This window comes from Eptesicus fuscus, chromosome 13 (genome assembly GCF_027574615.1).
Source record: "Eptesicus fuscus isolate TK198812 chromosome 13, DD_ASM_mEF_20220401, whole genome shotgun sequence".
NCBI classification, from domain to species: domain Eukaryota; kingdom Metazoa; phylum Chordata; class Mammalia; order Chiroptera; family Vespertilionidae; genus Eptesicus; species Eptesicus fuscus.
This window is the reverse complement of record NC_072485.1, coordinates 44,434,050-44,454,695: the sequence shown is the minus strand read 5'-3', so window position 1 is coordinate 44,454,695 and position 20,646 is coordinate 44,434,050. Positions and strand designations below refer to the sequence as shown.

At 41.0% G+C, this 20,646-nt stretch overlaps 2 protein-coding genes across 2 annotated transcripts; both read left to right on the top strand.

The window, feature by feature from the left end:
* Window positions 1-1,459: 1,459 nt before the first annotated feature.
* LOC103302835 (olfactory receptor 56A3-like) lies at window positions 1,460-2,408 on the top strand. Its single transcript, XM_008159893.2, is given in 2 exon segments — window positions 1,460-1,648; window positions 1,650-2,408. Coding segments are annotated over 2 exon segments (948 nt in total).
* A 12,814-nt stretch (window positions 2,409-15,222) lies between these two features.
* LOC103302811 (olfactory receptor 56A3) lies at window positions 15,223-16,170 on the top strand. Its single transcript, XM_008159873.2, has one exon. It carries the CDS (start codon window positions 15,223-15,225, stop codon window positions 16,168-16,170), a length of 948 nt encoding a protein of 315 aa, XP_008158095.2.
* The last annotated feature ends 4,476 nt before the right edge of the window (window positions 16,171-20,646 follow it).

The window sequence follows — 20,646 nt, the reverse complement described above, 5'->3', positions numbered from 1 at the left end:
AGTTATTCATATATTTCATCTCTGCTGAAAAATTCATAAGTCTCTATCCCATTCTCTCTCCCCCTCAATCTGGAACTCTGACCATATGTAAGTTATTCTATCCTCTATTTGTGTTATTTTCTTCAGTCATTTTCATTTTAAAACTTTCTCTTCACCTCCATTCTGAGTAGATTCTTCTGAATCAGATTCTGTTATCTATTGTTTTTGTGGGCTTTTTACTCACAATATTTTTCTTAAACTTTTATTATTTTTTATTTTTTTACTGCTAGAAAACCTATCTTCAGAAGGATCTGTGTTGAAATTCTCTGAGGCCTGAGATAAAAGCTGGTTCCTGAAAAAAAGCATTTGGGCTTACTTCTCTCATCTGTGTTTCATCTTATATTTTCTGGGGCCACTACAATTTAGGATAATTTGAATTCCTCTTTGAGCAAAACAGTTGATGTGAACTCAGGCTGCAAAGTCACATGAGGACCAGCCTGCAGTTCAGGTTTTACAGGGAAACCTCTTCTACCAGTACATAGTGAGTTTGAGGCAGTGTGTTTTCCTTGACTCAGGTGGGGATGAGGGATGGAGATGAAAAAGTGAGTTTATTTCTAGCCCCTTTATTCAGGATATGGTGCTGTAAAGGCCTATCATGTGGGAGATCACCTAATAGGTTGGTTACCTGCTTCAGCCTGGATTTTACTTCTGTCCCTGAGCTCTATTTATTAGGTTACGAAAACTGGTGCTTCAGTTCATATAATACCACAAATGCCCTCCAGTTGAAAGCCAATATCAGTGTTTGATTTTCATGTCTGGATGTCACTCAGTCTGTAGTCTGATAATTCTTACTTTTTGCCTGCTATGGATACATTCAAGGTATTCAAATATACATATAGGTATTGCTATAGAAAAGGCTATTGGTATATATAGAGACATAGACTAACCATAGATATGATTCTTATTCATTTTCATCAGGAGATTTACTCTATATACCCAGACCATTATGCCTTTAAGTGCTTTCATCTTTTACTTCTTTAAAAACTTCATTGTGTATACCATAGCTTTTAAAATGTATATCAATACATTTAAAATAATTAAACTAAAATCTTTTCTTTGATTTTACATGTTTCATTAAAATAACATTTGATGCTCAAATGATTTTTAACCCATTAAGTATTAACCAAGAAAACACACTAAAAAGATTTCTCCAGTTCACACAGGAGATAACATAAAATGAAACACAGATGAAAGAACAACAGGAAAACATTATTTTACACATTCAACAAATATTTTTTAGCCACCTCTTATGTGTTAAAAAGTGTGCTAGGCACAAGGGAAGTGGGGTAGATGAGATGGGCTGTGTCCTTATCCTCATGGATCTTGCAAGCTAAGTGTGTAGTCATCAAAGTCCATGGTAGAATTAACTTCTTTCTTTTTCAGCTACTCAGAGACGTCTACCTTATGAAAGTCACTGCCAATGCTGCCCGATAGCAATAGCTCTCTCTCTGCTGAAGTCTCTGAATTCCTCCTGAATTGTTTTGTCAAATCCCCCAGGTGGCAACTCTGGCTGTCCCTGACTCTCAGCTTCCTCTTCCTTTTGGCCATGGGGGCCAATGCCACCCTCCTGATCACCATCTGGCTGGAGGTGTCTCTGCATGAGCCCATGTCACTACCTTCTCAGCCTCCTCTCTCTGCTGGACATGGTGCTCTGTCTTACTGTTATTCCCAAGGTCCTGGCCATCTTTTGGTTTGACCTCAGGTCCATCAGCTTCTCTGCCTGCTTCCTTCAGATGTTCATTATGAACAGTTTCCTCCCCATGGAGTCCTGCACATTCCTAGCCATGGCCTATGATCGCTATGTGGCCATCTGTAAGCCTCTGCACTACCCATCCATCATCACTGACCGATTTGTGGCAAAAGCCATTGTCTTCATCTTGATGCGGAATACATTTATCACTGCACCAATCCCTATCCTCTCTGCCCGGCTCCATTATTGTGGAAAAAATATCATTGAGAACTGTATCTGTGCCAATCTCTCTGTGTCCAAGCTGTCCTGTGATAAAGCTGCCCTTAATAAAATCTACCAGTTAATTATGGCCTGGACTGTCCTGGGCTCCGACCTCATCCTCATCATTCTCTCCTACATATTCATCCTTCGAGCTGTTCTTAGACTCAAGGCAAAAGGGGCAGCTGGCAAAGCTCTGAGCACTTGTGGCTCTCATTTTATTCTCATCCTCTTCTTCAGCACCATCCTGCTGGTTTTTGTTCTTACCCATATGGCCAAGAAAAAGGTTTCCCCTGATATCCCTGTCTTACTTAATGTCCTACACCATGTAATTCCTGCAGCTCTCAACCCCATTGTCTATGGAGTACGAACCCAGGAGATTAAACAGGGGCTTTGGAAATTATTAAAGAGAGGTGGGTGACAGAAGAAAGTAATTGTGTTCTTGCTTTGCTTTTCGCAATAAAGAATACTCACAATCACGATCACAAGGCAGGGATTGAAAGAAATGCAAATCATAATCTCTCTGGACACACCTAATGAAACGAACTGTATTTTTCTCCCTCATATGCAGTATTACATCCTATTTCTTATTATTTTATGGTATCCTGGCATAAACTAAGGATATAGTTGTATAATTGCTCACCATACTACTCAGACCAGGGGCTATGAATTTTGATGAGTCAAGTATCAACACTAATTATCTGATCCTGATGAAATCTCCAGTAGAGCCAGTGGAGATGGAAATTCAATACTAATTAAAGATGTGTAGTCAGTGGGAAGTATCAGTACTTAAAGATAGTACATGAGCTTTGGAAGGGTAAATATTAAATTAAAAAAAACCTGTTAAAATGTTTAAAATAGCCATTATGCTTTAACACTTTTCATTGGGCATTTAAAATATTTATTGACAAGTTATTTTATGTCCAGCAGAGTGCTAGAAAATGGGAATCTAAATAAATAAATCTTGATCCCATTATATAAAAAACAACACATAGTCTGTTGGAAAAGACAAGCATATGTAAAATCAATTATATTGCAATGTAATAAGAGATTAAAATACATAAATAAGGCAGTTTGGAAGCCCAGAAGGGAGAAAAATTTATTTTTTTAGGTGGGACTCACTTACCTATTTGACTTCCTCCTTCAGTTTACTACATGTAAACTGCCTTCCTAGCAATTTTGCAAAAACATGAAACATATTTCTGCCTTTGGGACATTTTAGTGTTTGCTCCTCTGCCCATGTAGCTTTCTCCCTCATGCCCATGGGTCTTCTTGACCACAGTACTTAAAATAATATTCAACAATATTCCCCCCAAACACAAATGATTTCCTAATGCCTTCTGTGTTTCACTGGTCTGCATAGGATGTATCACTGTCAATGACCATAAATTTTACTCATTTATTTCTTCAGTCAGTCTACGTTCACTAAAATGTAAGCAGGATAAGGTCAGGGATTTTGTTCTGTTATGTTGACTGCTGTATTTTCAGTGCCAGAACAGTGCTTGGTGTATGGTAGAGACCCATAAATGTTTGTTAAATAAATGATTAAATAAATGTTGCACAAATGATTGAATGAATGCTAGTAACTAGGATTATAATTCAGACATGGTCCTTGTCTTCTGGATCAGTGGTTGGCAAACCATGGCTCTTGAGCCACATGCGGCTCTTTGGACCCTTGAGTGTGGCTCTTCCACAAAATACCACGTGCGGGCGTGCACGTACAGTGTAATTGAAACTTCGTGGCCCATGAGCAGAAGTCGGTTTTTGGCCTGGGCGAGTCTATTTTGAAGAAGTGGCATTAGAACACTCAAGGGGCCAAAGAGCCGCATGTGGCTCGTGAGCTGCGGTTTGCTGACCACTGTTCTGGGTTAGCAAGAGTGTGGGAGAGAGCATATTCATGCATGAGGTTATAATCTGAGAAATTGTATGGAACATCACTATAGGAGGAGGTAGAGGCTTAGGGTTAAGAGCAGAAGTACATTTTTAGGCACTTTGAATTTGATTACCCATGAGACATATAAGTGGAAGTACATAGTAAGCTCTTGGACTTACAGGTTTGTCACTCAAGATAAAAACATGGGAATTGAAGCAATAGGAGTAGATAGGATGGCCTATGGAAAGAATATAGAGTAAGAAAACCTACTAAAAGCCCTGAAGAGCCCCCATATAATCCTTATCTCTTAGTGTAGGGAGACGAGCATGGAGAGAACACAAAGTAATGGTCAGGAGAGGAAAACCAAAACTGAGAGAGTCACAGAAGAAAGCCTCTCAAAATGGATTTTGTTTAATTCAAAGCTATCTGTAGAGTATGTAGGACTCCTGTATATATATAAACAACTTAATGTTTAAAATGCATTACAAACTTTTTAAGTCCATGTGAGCCTATTGTGAAATGTATGTAAAAGGAACAAACTTGTGGAAATAGAAACAAATAAATGAATAATGTTTCAATGAATATAGAGGTCTACATACCTTTATGAAGAAAAGCTCATAAATTTTAAAAATGGGAACTAATGAATATTATGTTGCGATCCTCCTCTAAGACCCCCCCTCTTAAGCCCCCAGCCTTTAAAACCCCTCAAAATGTCAGGGGCAGAAATAATGGGGACTAGCTATTAGGTATAAGAAATAATTAATCATACTCTGTTAAGCATGATTGTTTTGTTTTGATTAAAGAAAGCACATTCTGAGAAAAAAAAAAAAGTCTGTGGAATTGACAAACGTGTCCCAGCCTTGTCCCGGAGCAGATAGAAAGAACAGCTGAGGGTCTCACGGGAGTGTCTGTTGGTAAGTTAAAGGACAGCTATACTCCAAGAGAAGGTGGGGGACTGGTGGACAGGGCTCCCCTGACCAGGAAGCCCCCATTGCTGCTGGGTTCCCTCCCAGAGCCACCAGCTTGGACGCGGAGACCACGCTATCTTGAAGGGGAAAATGGATGTTATCAGAAGCCTGAAAATCTACAACTGCGGCACCCACTGAACAACTGTGAACCGAAGAACACCAGTCCCAATTGGTGCAAACACACGGATTCAGAGGAGCTCTACACTCCACCACGGAAAGGTCAGATTTCGCCTTGGATAAGGTGAGGTCTCCGGTCCTGGCAGGACAGAGAAACGCATGCACTGCAGGAGCTGGAGGACCAGGGGAAGTCTGCGCCTAGAAAAATCCATGGCTGTTGGGGCTGGCATGATCTGTGAATGTGGAAGGGGGTCCTCAGAGCTGCTAACAGAGGGGATCTCTAAAAAGCAACCCATCTTGATCTGATGCAGAAGGACAGCCTAAAAATTTTGAAAGTGTGTTGGCTGCTAGGACACAAGGGGGAAAAAAGGACTGTGCAGACTTGCACGCAGCCCCGGAGTTCGCACAAGGGTGCTTTTTCTTCTTTAAATTCTTGCTTCTGATTACTAAGCCCTGATCAGTAGTCCTGATCCAATACATAGAATCACCCAGTTGGGAACACCCTAGAAGACTGCAGGGGAAAGTTGTTTCTCTGGAACCTAGGGATCAGAGCAGGGAGTGACTGTTGGAAAACCAGCTCTGGGGCAGCCCACTCCCACAAACCGGTATTGAGTCCTACAGGGAAAGCAGGATCTAAGCACAGGCTAGAGAGGACCTATAGACCCGGAGGTCAATCCAGAAACACTGCCACCCAGGGTTTGAATCACAAATTGACTCTTGTGTAATCACAAATAAAAGAATACAAGAAGTTAAGACACACTGCCTGCTTAAAAATCAGGACTGGCTTACAACACTGAGGAGCAGTGGAACGCAGGGAACTGCAATACTGTCCTGATTGGAAAACAGGCGTGCCAAACAGAACAATAGAGGAAGTGAATGACCTTCACTACTACACATTTTATTTTTATGTTATTTATTTATTTATTTATTTTTTTCATCTTTTACTTAAGAAACTATTTTTTTCTTTTTTCCTCACTTGATTTTACCTTTTTAATTATTACATTTTTGTTTTCAATCAGTATTATTACTACTACTATCTTACCTTTTTTTTTTTTTAAAAAAAGTGTCATTTTAAGGAGAAACCAAGATGGTGGCATAGGTAAACACCTAAACTGCTGCTTCACACAACAATTTAAAAACTACAACTAAAAGTCAAAATGTCTACCACCCAGAACCACAGGAAAGCTGGCTGAGTGGAAGTTCTACAACTAGAAGGAAAGAGAAAATAGCATTAAGATGTGCTCAAGCGCTGAAAAGCTGAGGTACAGAGGTGCGCGAATTGGGCTGGTGGTGTGCATTGCTTTTTTCAACCCGAAGGGAGACAAGCCCCCGATTACTCTGAACTCCAGTTTCTGGGGAGACGCTCGGGACCCAAACTCCTATGGGGAGAAGCTGGACTGTCTGCCATCAAGTTGGAAAGTGAGGGTGGCTTGCTTGCAGAGCTGTGCGCAGGAATCATTGTTTACTGCATTGGGATGCGAGACACAGGGACACGGAAACTCACAGACACAGAGACAAGGAAGGCCACTTCATAATACTAAAGGGATCAATCCAACAAGAAGAAATAACTCTGGTAAACATATATGCACCCAATAAGGAGCACCCAAATACATAAAAAAACTCCTGGAGGATATCAAGGGAGAGATTGACAGCAATACAATCATAGTAGGAGACATTAATATCCCACTATCAGCATTGGACAAATCCTCTAAACAAAAAATAACAAAGAAACATCAATCCTAAATGACTCACTAGACCAGATGGAATTAATTGACATCTTCAGAATATTTCACCCCAAAGCCACAGAATATACATTCTTCTCAAGTGCACATGGGTCATTTTCAAAGATAGACCATATGTTGGGTCATAGGCAAAGTCTCTTCAAATTCAAGAAGATAGAAATCATATCAAGCATCTTCTCAGATCACAGTGGCATAAAACTGGAAATCAACTACAATAAAAACAATCCAAAAAAAAAAAAAATCAAACACATGGAGACTAAACAGCATGCTATTAATCAATGACTGGGTTACCAGAGAGATCAAGGAAGAAACCCACCTCAGAAAAATAGAAACACACAGACTGAAGGTGAAGGGATGAAAAAAGGTTGTTCAGGCGAATGGAAATAAAAAATAATCTGGGATAGACAGCAGATATATGGGTCGTGTTTTCTTATCCAATCTGTTACCCTATGTCTTTTGATTGGGGTGTTTAATCCATTTACATTTATAGTTATTATTGATAGGTAACTTTCTATATCATGGCAACAAATGACAATGAAAACACAACAATCAAAAATCTATGTGACACAGCGAAATCAGTCTTGAGAGGGAAGACTGATTAGTAGCTTTACAAGCCTACTGCAAAAAACCAAGAAACAATGGTAATAAATTACCTAACCCTACAACTCAAAGAGTTAGAAAGAGTGAAACAAGAAAAGCCCAGTGTAAGCAGAAGGAAGAAAATAATAAAGATCAGCGTGGAGATAAACGGCATTGACACCAAAAAACAATACAAAAGATCAACAAAACCAAGAGCTGGTTCTTTGAAAGGATAAACAAGATAGATGGACCTCTAGCCAGGCTCACCAAGAAGCAAAGAGAGAGGACCCAAATAAACAAAACCAAAAATGAAAGAGGTGAAATAACAACAGACCCCACCGAAATACAAAAGATAGATAAAAAATACTATGAACAACTCTAGTCCAACAAACTGGACAACCTGGAGGAAATGGACATATTCCTAGAAAAATAGAACCTTCCAAAACTCAATTGGGAAGAATCTAAACATCTCAATAGGCCAATAACTATGGAAGAAATTGAAGCAGTCATCAAAAAGCTTCCAGCAAACAAAAGCCGGAGGCCAGATGGCTTCACAGCGGAGTTTTACAAAACATTCCAGGAAGAACTAAAATCTATCCTCCTCAGATTATTCAAAAAAATTCACGATGAAGGAACACTTCCAAGATCCTTTGATGAAGTCAGCATCACCCTGACAACAAAACCAGATAAAGATAACACAATGAAAAATAATTACAGGCCAATATCCGTCATGAACATAGATGCCAAAATTCTCAACAAAATTCATACACCATGGAAGATCATACACCATGACCAAGTAGGATTAATCCCAGGAATGCAAGGATGGTACAATATCCGCGAATCAATAAACATGATACATCACATAAACAAATTGATATATAAAAATCATATAGTCATATTAATTGATACAGAAAAAGCATTTGACAAAATCTAACACCCTTTCTTGATAAAAACTCTCAACAAGGTGGGAATAGAAGGATCGTACCTCAACATAATAAGAGCCATATATGATAAACCCACAGCCAACATCATACTCAATAGGGAAAAACTAAAACCATTTCCCCTAAGAACAAGAACAAGACAGGGATGCCCACTCTCACCACTCCTGTTTGACATAGTACTGGAAGTATTAGCTATTGCAATTAGACAAGAAGAAATAAAAGGCATCCAAATTGGAATAGAAGAAGTAAAGCTGTCCTTATTTACAGATGACATGACATTGTATATAAAAAACCTGAGACTCCATCAAAAAACTAATAGACTTAATAAATGAATTCAGCAATGTAGCAGGATACAAAATTAATGCCAAGAAATCTACGGCATTTCTATACACCAATAGTGAACTTATAGAAAGAGAGACTAAAAAAGCAATCCCATTTACCATCGCATCAAAAAAATTAAGATACCTAGGAATAAACTTAACTAAGGAGGTAATAGAACTATATGTAGAAAACTATAGAACACTGAAAAAGAATATAGAAGAATATGTAAACAGATGGAAGAACATACCATGTTCATGGATTGGTAGAATCAACAGTATTAAAATGTCCATACTACCCAAAGCAATCTATAGATTCAATGCACTCTCCATTAAAATACCATCGGCATATTTCACAGACCTAGAAAGAACTCTCCAAAAATTCATCTGGAATAAAACAAGACCTTGAATAGCCACAGCAATCCTGAGAAAGAAGAACAAAATAGTTGGGATCTCAATACCAGATTTTAAGCTGTATTACAAAACCTCTATTCTCAAAACAGCCTGGTACTGGCACAAGAACAGACATATAGACCAATGAAATAGAATAGAGAACCCAGATATCGACCCAAACCACTATGCTCAATTAATATTTGACAAAGGAGGCATGAACATACAATGGAGTCAAGACAGTCTCTTCAATAAATGGTGTTAGGAGAATGGGATAGATACATGCAAAATCATTAAAAAATTCAACTAGATCACCAACTTACACCATACACAAAAATAAACTCAAAATGGATACAGGAGTTAAACATAAGACGGGAAACCATAAAAATACTAGAGGAATCCACAGGCAGAGAAATCTCAGACATATGCCAAAGCAATTTCTTCACCGATACTGCTCCTAGGACAATGGAAGCTAAAGAGAAAATAAACAAATTGGACTACATCAAAATAAAGAGCTTTTTCACAGCAAAAGTAACCATCAACAAAACAATAAGAAAGCCCACTGTATGGGAGAACATATTTGCAAATGTTATCACTGATAAAGGTTTAATCTCCACCATCTACAGGTAACTTATACAACTTAATAAAAGGAAGATAAATGATCCAATAAAAAAGTAGGCAACAGACCTAAATAGAATCTTTTCAAAAGAAGACAGAAGGACAGCCAAGAGACACATGAAAACATGCTCAAAGTCACTAATTATCTGAGTGATGCAAATCAAAATGACAATGTGGCACCATCTCACACCTGTCAGAAAGGCAGTCATCAACAAATCAGCAAACGACAAGTGCTGGTGAGGATTCGGTGTAAAAGGATCTCTCGTGCAGTGCTGTTGGAAATGCAGAGTGGTGCAGCCACTGTGGAGAACAGTATGGAGTTTCCTCAAAAAATTAAAAATGGAACTCCCATTTGACCCAGTGATCCCACTTCTAGGAATATATCCCAAGAAACTAGAAACATCAGTCAGAAAGGATATATGCACCCCTATATTCATAGCAGTACAATTCACCATAGCTAAGATTTGGAAACAGCTTAAATGTCCTTCAGCAGATGAGTGGATTAGAAAACTATGGTACATCTACACAATGGAATACTATGCTGCTATAAAAAAGAAGGAATTCTTACTATTTGCAGCAGCATAGAAGTCCCTGGAGAGCATTATGTTAAGTGAAATAAGCCAGGCAATGAAAGGAAAATACCACATGATCTCACTCATTTATGGAAAATAAAGAACATTATAACCTGATGAATAAAAAGATAGATACAGAGGCAGTAAAGCACCGAACAGAGTGTCAAATTACAGTGGGAAGGCTGGGGAGTGTTGGGGAGGGAGGGAAATTGATCAACCAAAGGACTTGTATGCGTGCATATAAGCACACCAATGGACACAAGACACTGGGAGGGTGGGATGTGGGCATGTGACAGGGGGTAAGGGAGGCTGTGGGAAGGTCAATGGGGAAAAAAAAGGAGACATATGTACTAATATATGCAATACTTTAAGCAATAAAAAAAACAGTAAAAAATTTTTTTAAAATGTAAGACTCCAGATTGAAAGGTGTTAAAGAGACAAATTAGATATCCTACCTAATAAAAGAGTAATATGCAAATTGACCGCACCTTCACTACACCCATAAGCCACTCCCCCAGCCACACCCACCAGCCAATCAGGAGAAAATATGCAAATAAACCCAACCAAGATGGCTGCATCCACAGAGAGCAGGAGAGAGGCTTGGGTTTCCTTGGCAACAGAGGAAGACAAGCTTTCTCCCTGCCCTTGCTGGCCTACGCCTCCACTCAAGGCTACAAAGTTTCAATTATAGAAGGTAAACAAATCCAAACAGAAATGGCAGCAGCCACTGAGCTGGAAAGAGCGGGAGGCAAGGGTTGCCCCCAGCAATGGAGGAACCTAAGCTTCTGCAGCCCTGGCCAGCCCAGGCCTCCGCTTAAGGCTACAAAGTGTCAATTATATTAGATACATAAATCCCAAGAGAAATGGCTGCTGCCACAGAGCGAGCAGAAGGCTTGGCTCCGCTCCAGGCTACCAACTTTCAATTGTAGAAGGTAAATAAATTCCAGATACCAAGTCCTCCACTTGGGTCGCCAAGGGGCGTGGCTGGCCTGCAAACCACCACAGGCCCCTGGCTCAGGCCATCCCGTGACCCAAGGGAACCCACATCCTGATCTGAGACACCCTTCAGGGCAAACCAGCTGGCCCCCACCCGTGTACCAGGACTCTATCCTATCTAATAAAAGAGTAATATGCAGATTGACCATCACTCCAACACATAATATGTCTGCCCCAATGTGGTCAAAGATCCTGCCCCCATGTGGACACAAGATGGCCACCACAAGATGGCCAGCAGGGGAGGGCAGTTGGGAGGCATCAGGCCTGCAAGGGAGGGCAGTTGGAGGCGATCAACCCTGCAGGGGAGGGCAGTTAGGGGTGACCAGGCTGGCAGAGGAGGGAAGTTGGGGGCAAACAAGCTGGCAGGGGAGCAGTTAGGCATCAATCAGGCTGGCAGCAGAGTGGTTGGGGGTGATCAGGCTAGCAGGCAGAAGCAGTTAGGGGCAATCAGGAAGGAAGGCAGGTGAGCAGTTGGAAGCCAACAGTCCTGGATTGTGGGAGGGATGTCCAACTGCCCGTTTAGACCTGATCCCATTGGGGGGAAATCCCTTGAGGGGTCCCAGATTGAAGAGGGTGCAGGTTGGGCTGAGGGACACCCCCCTCCGTGCACGAATTTCATGCACCGGGACTCTAGTTAATAAATAAAAGCAACTAGATATATTATAGTATACTTGGGGCCCAGTCCACGAATTCATGCACTTTGATAGGGACTGTGATCCTTGAGGCTGCGGTGGGCACAAGGGTTTTCTCGGCCCCTCTTCTGTGCCCCTGCCTGGCCCCTCCTGCCATGGCCCCCAGTCCCCTGTCTGCTGACAGCTCTTCTCCTGCCGCCGCTGATCCCACATGCTGACGGCGCCAGCACTGCTCACACCCGCTGAAGGCGCCAGTAGAGGGTGCAAATGGGGCTGGCATTGTCAGTGGTGCGAGTGGTGGCTGCCAGCCCTGATTGTTCCTCAGGATCAGGGGGAGGTTGATAAGCCCTCAGGGGCAATCAGGGCTGGAGTCGCCACTTGCATTCACTGACGGAGCCAAACAATCTGGACCGGCGCAGGGTGCCAGTATCGGGTGTCAGTGGTGATTCTGGTGCTGGCTGTGGGTGCGAGTGGGGCTCTTACTGGCAGTGGGTGCAAGATGCAGCTGCTGACCCCGATTGCCCCTCAGGGCTTTTCCACCTCCCCCTGATCCTGAGGTGCAATCTGGGCCGGCAGCTACCTCTTGCACCCACTGCCAGCGCCAGCCCCACTTGCACCTACACTGGCACCAGAGCCACCACTCACACCCGCTGGTGGCACCCAGCGCCGGTCCCGGAATCAGTTCTGGTTAAGGGCATGTATCTTGGTTGCAGGAGAGTTTTCACTTTCCTGAAGGGAATAGAAATAGGAGCAAGGTCGAGATATGCAGAAGAAAAAAAAAATAAAGCAAAAGAAGGGCTTTAAAGAAACTGATGACACTTATTTCCATAACATTAGGAATGTGAATAATTCACCAAAGGTAAAAAAAAATAAATAAATAAAGGAACAAATCATGTTTTGTAATAATCACTTGTATTGTCTATCCTGTTTAAAAATATTTCAATACAGCAAAAATTATTGTATGATTTTCTCTCTGAAAACATGTTGCATTTTCTCAGTAATATTTTATTTAAAAATTCCCTGCATTTTTATCACTATAATCTAAATATATAAAAGCCTAAGCAACCAAATGACTGAATGACCGGTAGACCGGTTGCTATGATGCGCACTGACCATCAGGGAACGGACTTTCAATGCACAGGATCAGGCTCCCTTCTGTCTGGATTGGGCCTGCAGGGAGTGGGCTGAAACCAGCTATCCAACATCTTCTGAGGGCTCCTGGATTGCAAGAGGGCGCAGGCCAGGCTGAGGGACCCCACCGGTGCATGAATTCATGCACCAGCCCTCTAGTGTTACATAAGTTAACATTGATCCATTCAGTATCATGGCTTGGAATGTCGCTATCTAAAAAACATGTGCAGAATCTCAGGAGGACTTCTGAGTGAGTCTTTGGATTCATGGAAGGTGCCAAATGTGCAGGTGCAAATGAGTATGAACATGTATGTATGTTTGTAGATCCCTATACCCAGGAGACTGACTTGTTGCCTACAGAACACAGTCAATGTAAGGCTGGAGTACCAAAGGTCCTTTCTTTTAGGAAAACATAAAACAAAAACCTATAACATCATTTTCTCATCTGCCTGACTGTGTATTCTGAGATGGCCTTTTGGGCCCAACCAAGTAGGTATGGAGAAGTTCCCAGAGGGCCGAGTCCCTTAGGCTCTAGAGTTATAATTACCCCTAATACTTGAGGAATTAACCAGAGCGCTAATGTCAGTGGAACTGGACTCCACAAATTATGTTCTTTGGCTAGAGGGTGTTTGAGAGGCAGCTAGACCAAGATTATCCACAAGACAGGAGACATCCATCTCTTCAGTCCAGGTCTGTGCTCCTGTTCATTCCTGAGTCAGTACAGCTGAAGTAGTCCAAAAATGGGGTAACAGGGACTGGCCTGTCTCAGGTCAGGGGACACATGTGAGACCTTGTGTTCTGGAAACATCTCTTTTGTCCTCCTTTTGCCTTTTCTTTTGGTTGGTAGTGACAGATTCAGAGAGGCCAGGATTTGTTCATAGGAGGTTAATGGGACTGAAAGAGCTAGGAAGTGCATTGAAGTGAAAATTGGGTTTTTAACAATGAATATAAAAATGAGGGGCTTTAGGAAGAAAAATATGCCTACAAATGCTTAAATCATAAGGTAGGAATTAAATTTAATCTATATAGCTTCAGAGGTTGAGAACAAAGAACACAATTGGTGGCAAGTGGGGAATAGAAAGTAGTGCTTCAGATTTCAGCTGAAGCTAAAGAATTTCTAAAAGCTACTGCTGCTAAAAACAGAAAACTATGCCCAGGATATCAAAATTACCTGTTGCTGGGTGCAGTCGATATTGTCTAAAATGACACTTGAGAAAGAACCTTAGTAGAATCCTTTTTCTTTAATGCAAATGAGAGTACCACATTGCTTTATTTTACAATTCTTTTCTCCAGCTTATTCCGTACGTCAGAGTTAGTCAAGTCTCATAATAGTTGGTGAAAGACCCTGGCATTGCCCACATTACTTGGTATTATTATCCAATGTCTCCAGAATTGCATTCATTTTAGAGAATAAGGACATTTTCTTATTTAACGTTGTGACCCTAGTACCTGGAAGGATGCTGGGGGAAAGGTTAAATGATAATGGCAACATTGCACTAGTGCCTGGAAGGGGACAGTGTGTATCTGGATCATTATATTGAAGATGGAAAGGGCAATAGAAAGGATATGGAAAGACTTTAAAAGTGGACCTCACCATTCTCACACTATTCCAATCAGAAGAATCAACTTTTTCATTTTGTTTAATGACAGGTATCACTCCCGTGACATTGCTAATTTCCCTTTTAAGGCCTTTTCTTCCAGAAGTTAAGAATTCTACAAATATGAAGACTTAAGAAATAGAATAAAAGTAATTTTTGAGCAGGGTTCGTACCTATCAAATTAAAGTGACTTAGACAAAAATGCAGATTAACTGTATTTTCGTGTATAATTTACATGTATAATTTTAAAAATCTCTAGTTAAAGCAAAATAAGTACTACTGAAAGGTCAGAATAGGGGTTGCATGGAGGTCTAGGGGCATTTATCAGAGTCCCTAGTTTGTGCCAGGCTTACTTGGGTATATCATTACAGTTGAATTATATATATAGTAGTCTTTTTGTTTATTATAAAAGGAAACAAACTTATAAATACAAATTTAGAGACTCACTTGTCACAGAGTAGTTTTCTAAGTAATTTTCTCCTACTCTTTACTGTGAAGACATTATCTATTCAAAATCAACCTTAAACAAAACAAATATGTATAAATCATATTACTTCAGTATTCTCTATATTGTTAAAGTGATAGGAATAGCCCAATAGCATGGCACAAACAGAAAAATTCATTTGCCTCTGGATAACCGAGAGGATCCGCTAGTTAATCTAGGTAGAGCAAAGTATGTCTTCATATATTTTGAGTAGAAGCTAATTATATCTTAATTTTACAGATCACTAAAATAAAGCTATGGAAACATATGACAAGAAATGACAGCACACCTAAATGAAACCACCTCTATTGAGGTTTCAGACTTCCTCCTGAATTGTTTTGTCAGGTCAACCAGTTGGCAGCACTGGCTGTCCCTGCCCCTCAGCCTCCTCTTCCTCCTGGCCATGGGGGCCAATGGTATTCTACTAATCACCATCTGGCTGGAGACATCTCTGCACGAACCCATGTACTACCTGCTCAGCCTGCTCTCACTACTGGACATGGTGCTCTGCCTCACTGTCATCCCCAAGGTCCTGGCCATCTTCTGGTTTGACCTCAGGCCCATCAGCTTCTCTGCCTGCTTCCTTCAGATGTTCATTATGAATTGCTTCTTTGCCATGGAGTCCTGCACATTCATGGTCATGGCCTATGACCGCTATGTAGCTATCTGCCACCCTCTACGATACCCATCCATCATCACTGACCAATTTGTAGCTAAGGCTGCCATTTTTATTTTGGTCAGAAATGTCCTTCTTACAGTGCCCATACCTATTCTCTCTGTCCAACTTCGTTATTGTGGGAGAACTGTCATCGAGAACTGCATCTGTGCCAATATGTCAGTCTCTAGGCTCTCTTGTGATGACATCACCATCAATCGTCTCTACCAATTTGCTGGAGGCTGGACTCTGCTAGGATCAGACCTCATCCTCATCTTCCTCTCCTACACCTTCATACTGCGAGCCGTGCTGAGACTCAAGGCAGTGGGTGCCATGACCAAGGCCCTAAGCACATGTGGTTCTCACTTCATCCTTATCCTCTTCTTCAGTACCATCCTTCTGGTCTTTGTCCTCACTCATGTGGCTAAGAAGAAGGTCTCCCCTGATGTTCCAGTCTTGCTCAATATCCTTCATCATGTCATCCCGGCAGCCCTCAACCCCATTGTTTATGGAGTGAGAACCCAGGAGATCAAACAAGGAATCCAGAGGTTACTGAAGAAAGGATGGTAATAAGGTCAACTGGATCTCTGAATTCTTAAAACAGAATGACTTAAAAATCAGGTAATGGGAAATTGGGTTGAAACTCACAGCTCAGATAAAGTTCAAGGAGAAAAGTAAAGAGCATATTTTTGTGAATGACCTGCTGTTCTCCCATAATGCCAGCATTATTGAAATCAACACTCGTATATGACTCAAAAAAAAAGAAGAAAAGCGGTTTTAATTCTGAAACAATTTCTTGACTCTATCCCTCCTCTTTAAACTCCAATGCGTCCCCCTGTTATTTCTGTAACTTAAAATTTCTTCCAATCTTTATGATTCTGTTTAGTCTAAAATGTGAGAACTCAGGAGGATGAATCCTATAGTACAGAAATAAAGCCCACTTAATATTGTATTTACTATTTCTGTACATGTAATTAAAAATAACTATAGATGGAAATGTTCATGCCTGTAACTTATTATTAACCTAGTTGCATAATACTGTTGTGAAAAGAACACAGTATTTTATTTTTATTTTTAAATCTTTATTGTTGAAAGTATTACATAGGTTCTCTTTTTCTCCCCATTAACCTCTTCCAGCTTGCTTCTACCCTCCTCCCACCCCAGACCCTCACCACCCCATTGTGTCTATCCATGGGTCATGCATATATGCATACAAGTTCATTGGTTGTTCTCTTCTCACCACCTACTCCATTTCCTCTGAGGTTCAACAGTCTCTTCATGCTTCTATTTTTGATCATCAGTTTATTTGGTTCATCAAATTCCACATATGAGTGAGATAATGTGATACTTATCTTTCTCCGACTGGCTTATTTTGCTCAGCATAATACTCTGCAGAAGACAATAGTATTTTAAATGTCAGTACCAAATAATGAAAAGTTGCTAAAGTCCATAAATAGGACTCTTTTACTTATCTCCAACAAGGCCAGTAACTTTTTTCTCCTATTCTTAATCAAGCAAAGCCTGCGTCTATACTCTCAAAAAGGTATAGCTCTTGAAAGAATTGCTCACATGTGGAGAAATGAGATTTACTGGGTGTAGGAGAAGGAATGATCATATAAAGTCTGTTTTTCTATGTCTTCACACCATTGTCTGTGTTTTAAATCTTCTCTTCAGCATTCATGATGTGCATGTAGAGATCTGCCTTGGTGTGCTAATATGGCACAGTATCAGATTATATTCCAGCAATGACACTGAAATATACTAGGGCATGTTATTAATTAAAGAAAGACTTTCAAGCAACTACTCCAATACAGGAACTTTGTTAGAGCACCAGGGTATGAAGATGCATAGAACAAAATTTCAGTTATTAAGGAATTCATATGCTGTTTAGATAGCATATAAAGCAATCTATGAAGGAATTTTTTTCTTCTACATAGAAGGAAGTATAAAGAAATGAGGTACAAATAAATACAAGGAGTGACTTGAAAAAAAGAAAAGGCATGGTTGGTGAGTTAGAAGTTCTGCAGTCTAGGCCTTGCACAGCCACAAATAAGATGCATGACAGGGAGCAAATCAGCAGCCTCACTGAGTTTCAGAGTCCTCATCTGTTACGTGAAGACAGTGAACTAGTTATTTTATACATATTTCTAGTTCTAAGGTCTGTATTACCATGTCCTGTCTCAAGACAGCCATCACTCATACTGAGTCTCTTTTTTCATACTTCTTCCCTTTTTTAAACATAATTTTTATTTTTCAGTTACAGTTCACATACAATATTATATTAGTTTCAGGTGTACAACATAGGGATTAGACATTTATATAACTTACAACATGATCACACCAGTAAATCTAGTACCCATGTGACATCAGACATAATTATCCTATCTAAATAATAGACAAATATGCAAATTGACCATACCCTGACACACCCACAAGCCACGCCCACAAGCCACGCCCACCATCCAATCAGAGCAAGTATGCAAATTAACCCAAACCAAGATGGCTACAGCCACAGAGAGCAAGGTTTCCTAGGTAACAGAGGAAGCCAAGCTTTCCACCTGACCTTGCCAGGCCTAAGCCTTCTCTCAAGCTACAAAGTTTCAATTATAGAAGGTAAACAAATTCAAACAAATGGCGGCAGGATGGAGCTTGAGAGAGAAGGCCAGGGTTGCTGCCGGCAACAGGGGAAGCAAAGCTTTCCACACACCCTGGCTGGGCTCACCCGCTTAAGGCAACAAAGTTTCAATTATAACCCCAACACAAATGGCTGCCGGCCTCGGAGGGAGCCCCAGGCTTGGCTCCACTCCAGGCTACAAAGTTTCAATTGTAGAAGGAAAATAAATTCCAGATACCAGGGCCTCCACTTGGGTTGCCAGGGGGCGTGGCTGGCCTGCAAACCACCACAGCCCCTCGCTCAGGCCGCCCCACGCCCCAAGGGAACCCCCACCTGATCCGGGCCACCCTTCAGGGCAAACCAGCTGGCCCCCACTCCTGTACCAGGCCTCTATCCTATCTAATAAAAGAGTACTATGCAGATTGATCATCACTGCAACACACAATATAGCTGCCCCCATGTGGTCAAAGATCCTGCCCCCCTGTGGACATAAGATGGCCACCACAAGATGGCCAGCAGGAGAGGGCAGTTGGGAGGCACCCGGCCTGCAAGGGAGGGCAGTTGAGAGGGACCAAGCCTGCAAGGGAGGGCAGTTGGAGGTGATCAACCCTGCAGGAGAGGGCAGTTAGGGGTGACCAGGCCGGCAGAGGAGGGAAGTTGGGGGCAAACAGGCTGGCAGCGTAGTGGTTAGGGGGTGATCAGGCTGGCAGGCAGAAGCGGTTAGGGGCAATCAGGAAGGCAGGCAGGCAAGCAGTTGGGAGCCAGCAGTCCTGGATTGTGAGAGGGATGTCCGACTGCCCATTTAGGGATCCGACTGCCCACCGGGATCGGGCCTAAATGGGCAGTTGGACATCCCTCGAGGAGTCCCATATTGGAGAGGGTACAGGCTGGGCTGAGGGACAACCCCCATCCGTGCACGAATTTCGTGCACCGGGCCTCTAGTTATAATATAATTGACTGTACTTTACATCCCTGTCACTATTTTGTAACTGCCAACTTGTACTTCTGAATCCCTTTCCCTTTTTCACCCATCCCTCAACCCACCTGCCTCCCAACTGGCAACCATCAAAATGTTCTCTGTATCTATGATCTTGTTTCTGTTTCATTTGTTTATTTTTTAAAATGTATTTTAGAGAAATAGGAAAGGATAGGGAAAGAGAGAGAGAAAGGTCAATGTGAGAGAGAGAAACAACTATTGGTTGTCTCCCATTTGTGCCCTGACCAGAAATCGAACTATGATCTTTCAGTGAATGGGATATTACTCCAATCAACTGAGAAACACTGGCCAGTGCATGCTAACTTTTCTTTTCTTTTTTTTTTAGATTCCACACATAAGTGAAATCATATGGTATTTGTCTTTCTGTGTCTGACTTATTTCACATAGCATAATGCTCTCCAGGTCTATTCATGTTGCTGCCAATGGCAACATTTCATTCTTTTCTATGGCTGAGTCATATTCCTTGTATATATGCACCACTTCTTTATTCATTCATCTATTGATGGACACTAATGTTGCTTCCACATCTTGGCTATTATAAATAATGCTGCAGTGAGCATGTGGATGCATATGTCTTTTCAAATTAGTGTTTTGGGTTTCTTTGGATTAATTTCTAGAAGTGGAATTGCTGGCTGAGTCCTTCTTTGTCTCTTGGTATAGCCTTTGTTTTAAAGTCTATTTTGTCTGGTATAAGTATTGCTACCACAGCTTTGTTTGTTTTGTTTCCATCTTCATGAAATATCTTTTCCATCCATTTACTTTTGATATGTGTCTGTCTTTTGATCTAAACCATACTTTTCCCCTTTAAACACAGGTGTAGATACTTCCCACATTCTCTCATAACCGGTGAAACTAAATGGGAAATTTGAACATTGTATCAAGGTTAACTTCCAAATACTATAATTTATGATTTTGTTCATAAGCATACCTGAAAGATCATTTATACATTCACATAATGTATAGATCCCAGCCTGTATTCACCTGCCCAGGTATGTTTACTCCTTGGTCCAATAGCCAGAAGGCTCCAATAGACAAATCATTTCCCTCTGAAAAAAACTAAGTCATACTATTTGAGTCTTCATCTTGTCTTTAGGATTGACAAGATGAAGACTCAAACATTTAAATGTTTCTGAGGATTATTGATGTGGGAAATATCAATTCCATTCATGGAAAGTCTTGCTACACCCCAAATTATGGGTTCCTGCCTTCTGACCCCAAAAAGAAAATGTGTCAAAGTCTACTATCAGTACAGTTCCCAAAGTCTAGGCCATTTAACTTGAGTTAAAATATTAGATAAACCACTGATATGTTTAAGGTACAGTGTTCTATGCTTTGTCAATTTCTTTAATCCTCCATCCAGTAATGAAAATAAATCAATCTTGAACTTCTTCTGATGGTCTTTATTTACATAAACATTGGACTCCTATTATTATCT

Coding starts and splice junctions, on each gene's coding strand:
- LOC103302811 (XM_008159873.2), top strand. CDS start 15,223: ATGACAGCACACCTAAATGAAACCACCTCTATTGAGGTTTCAGACTTC.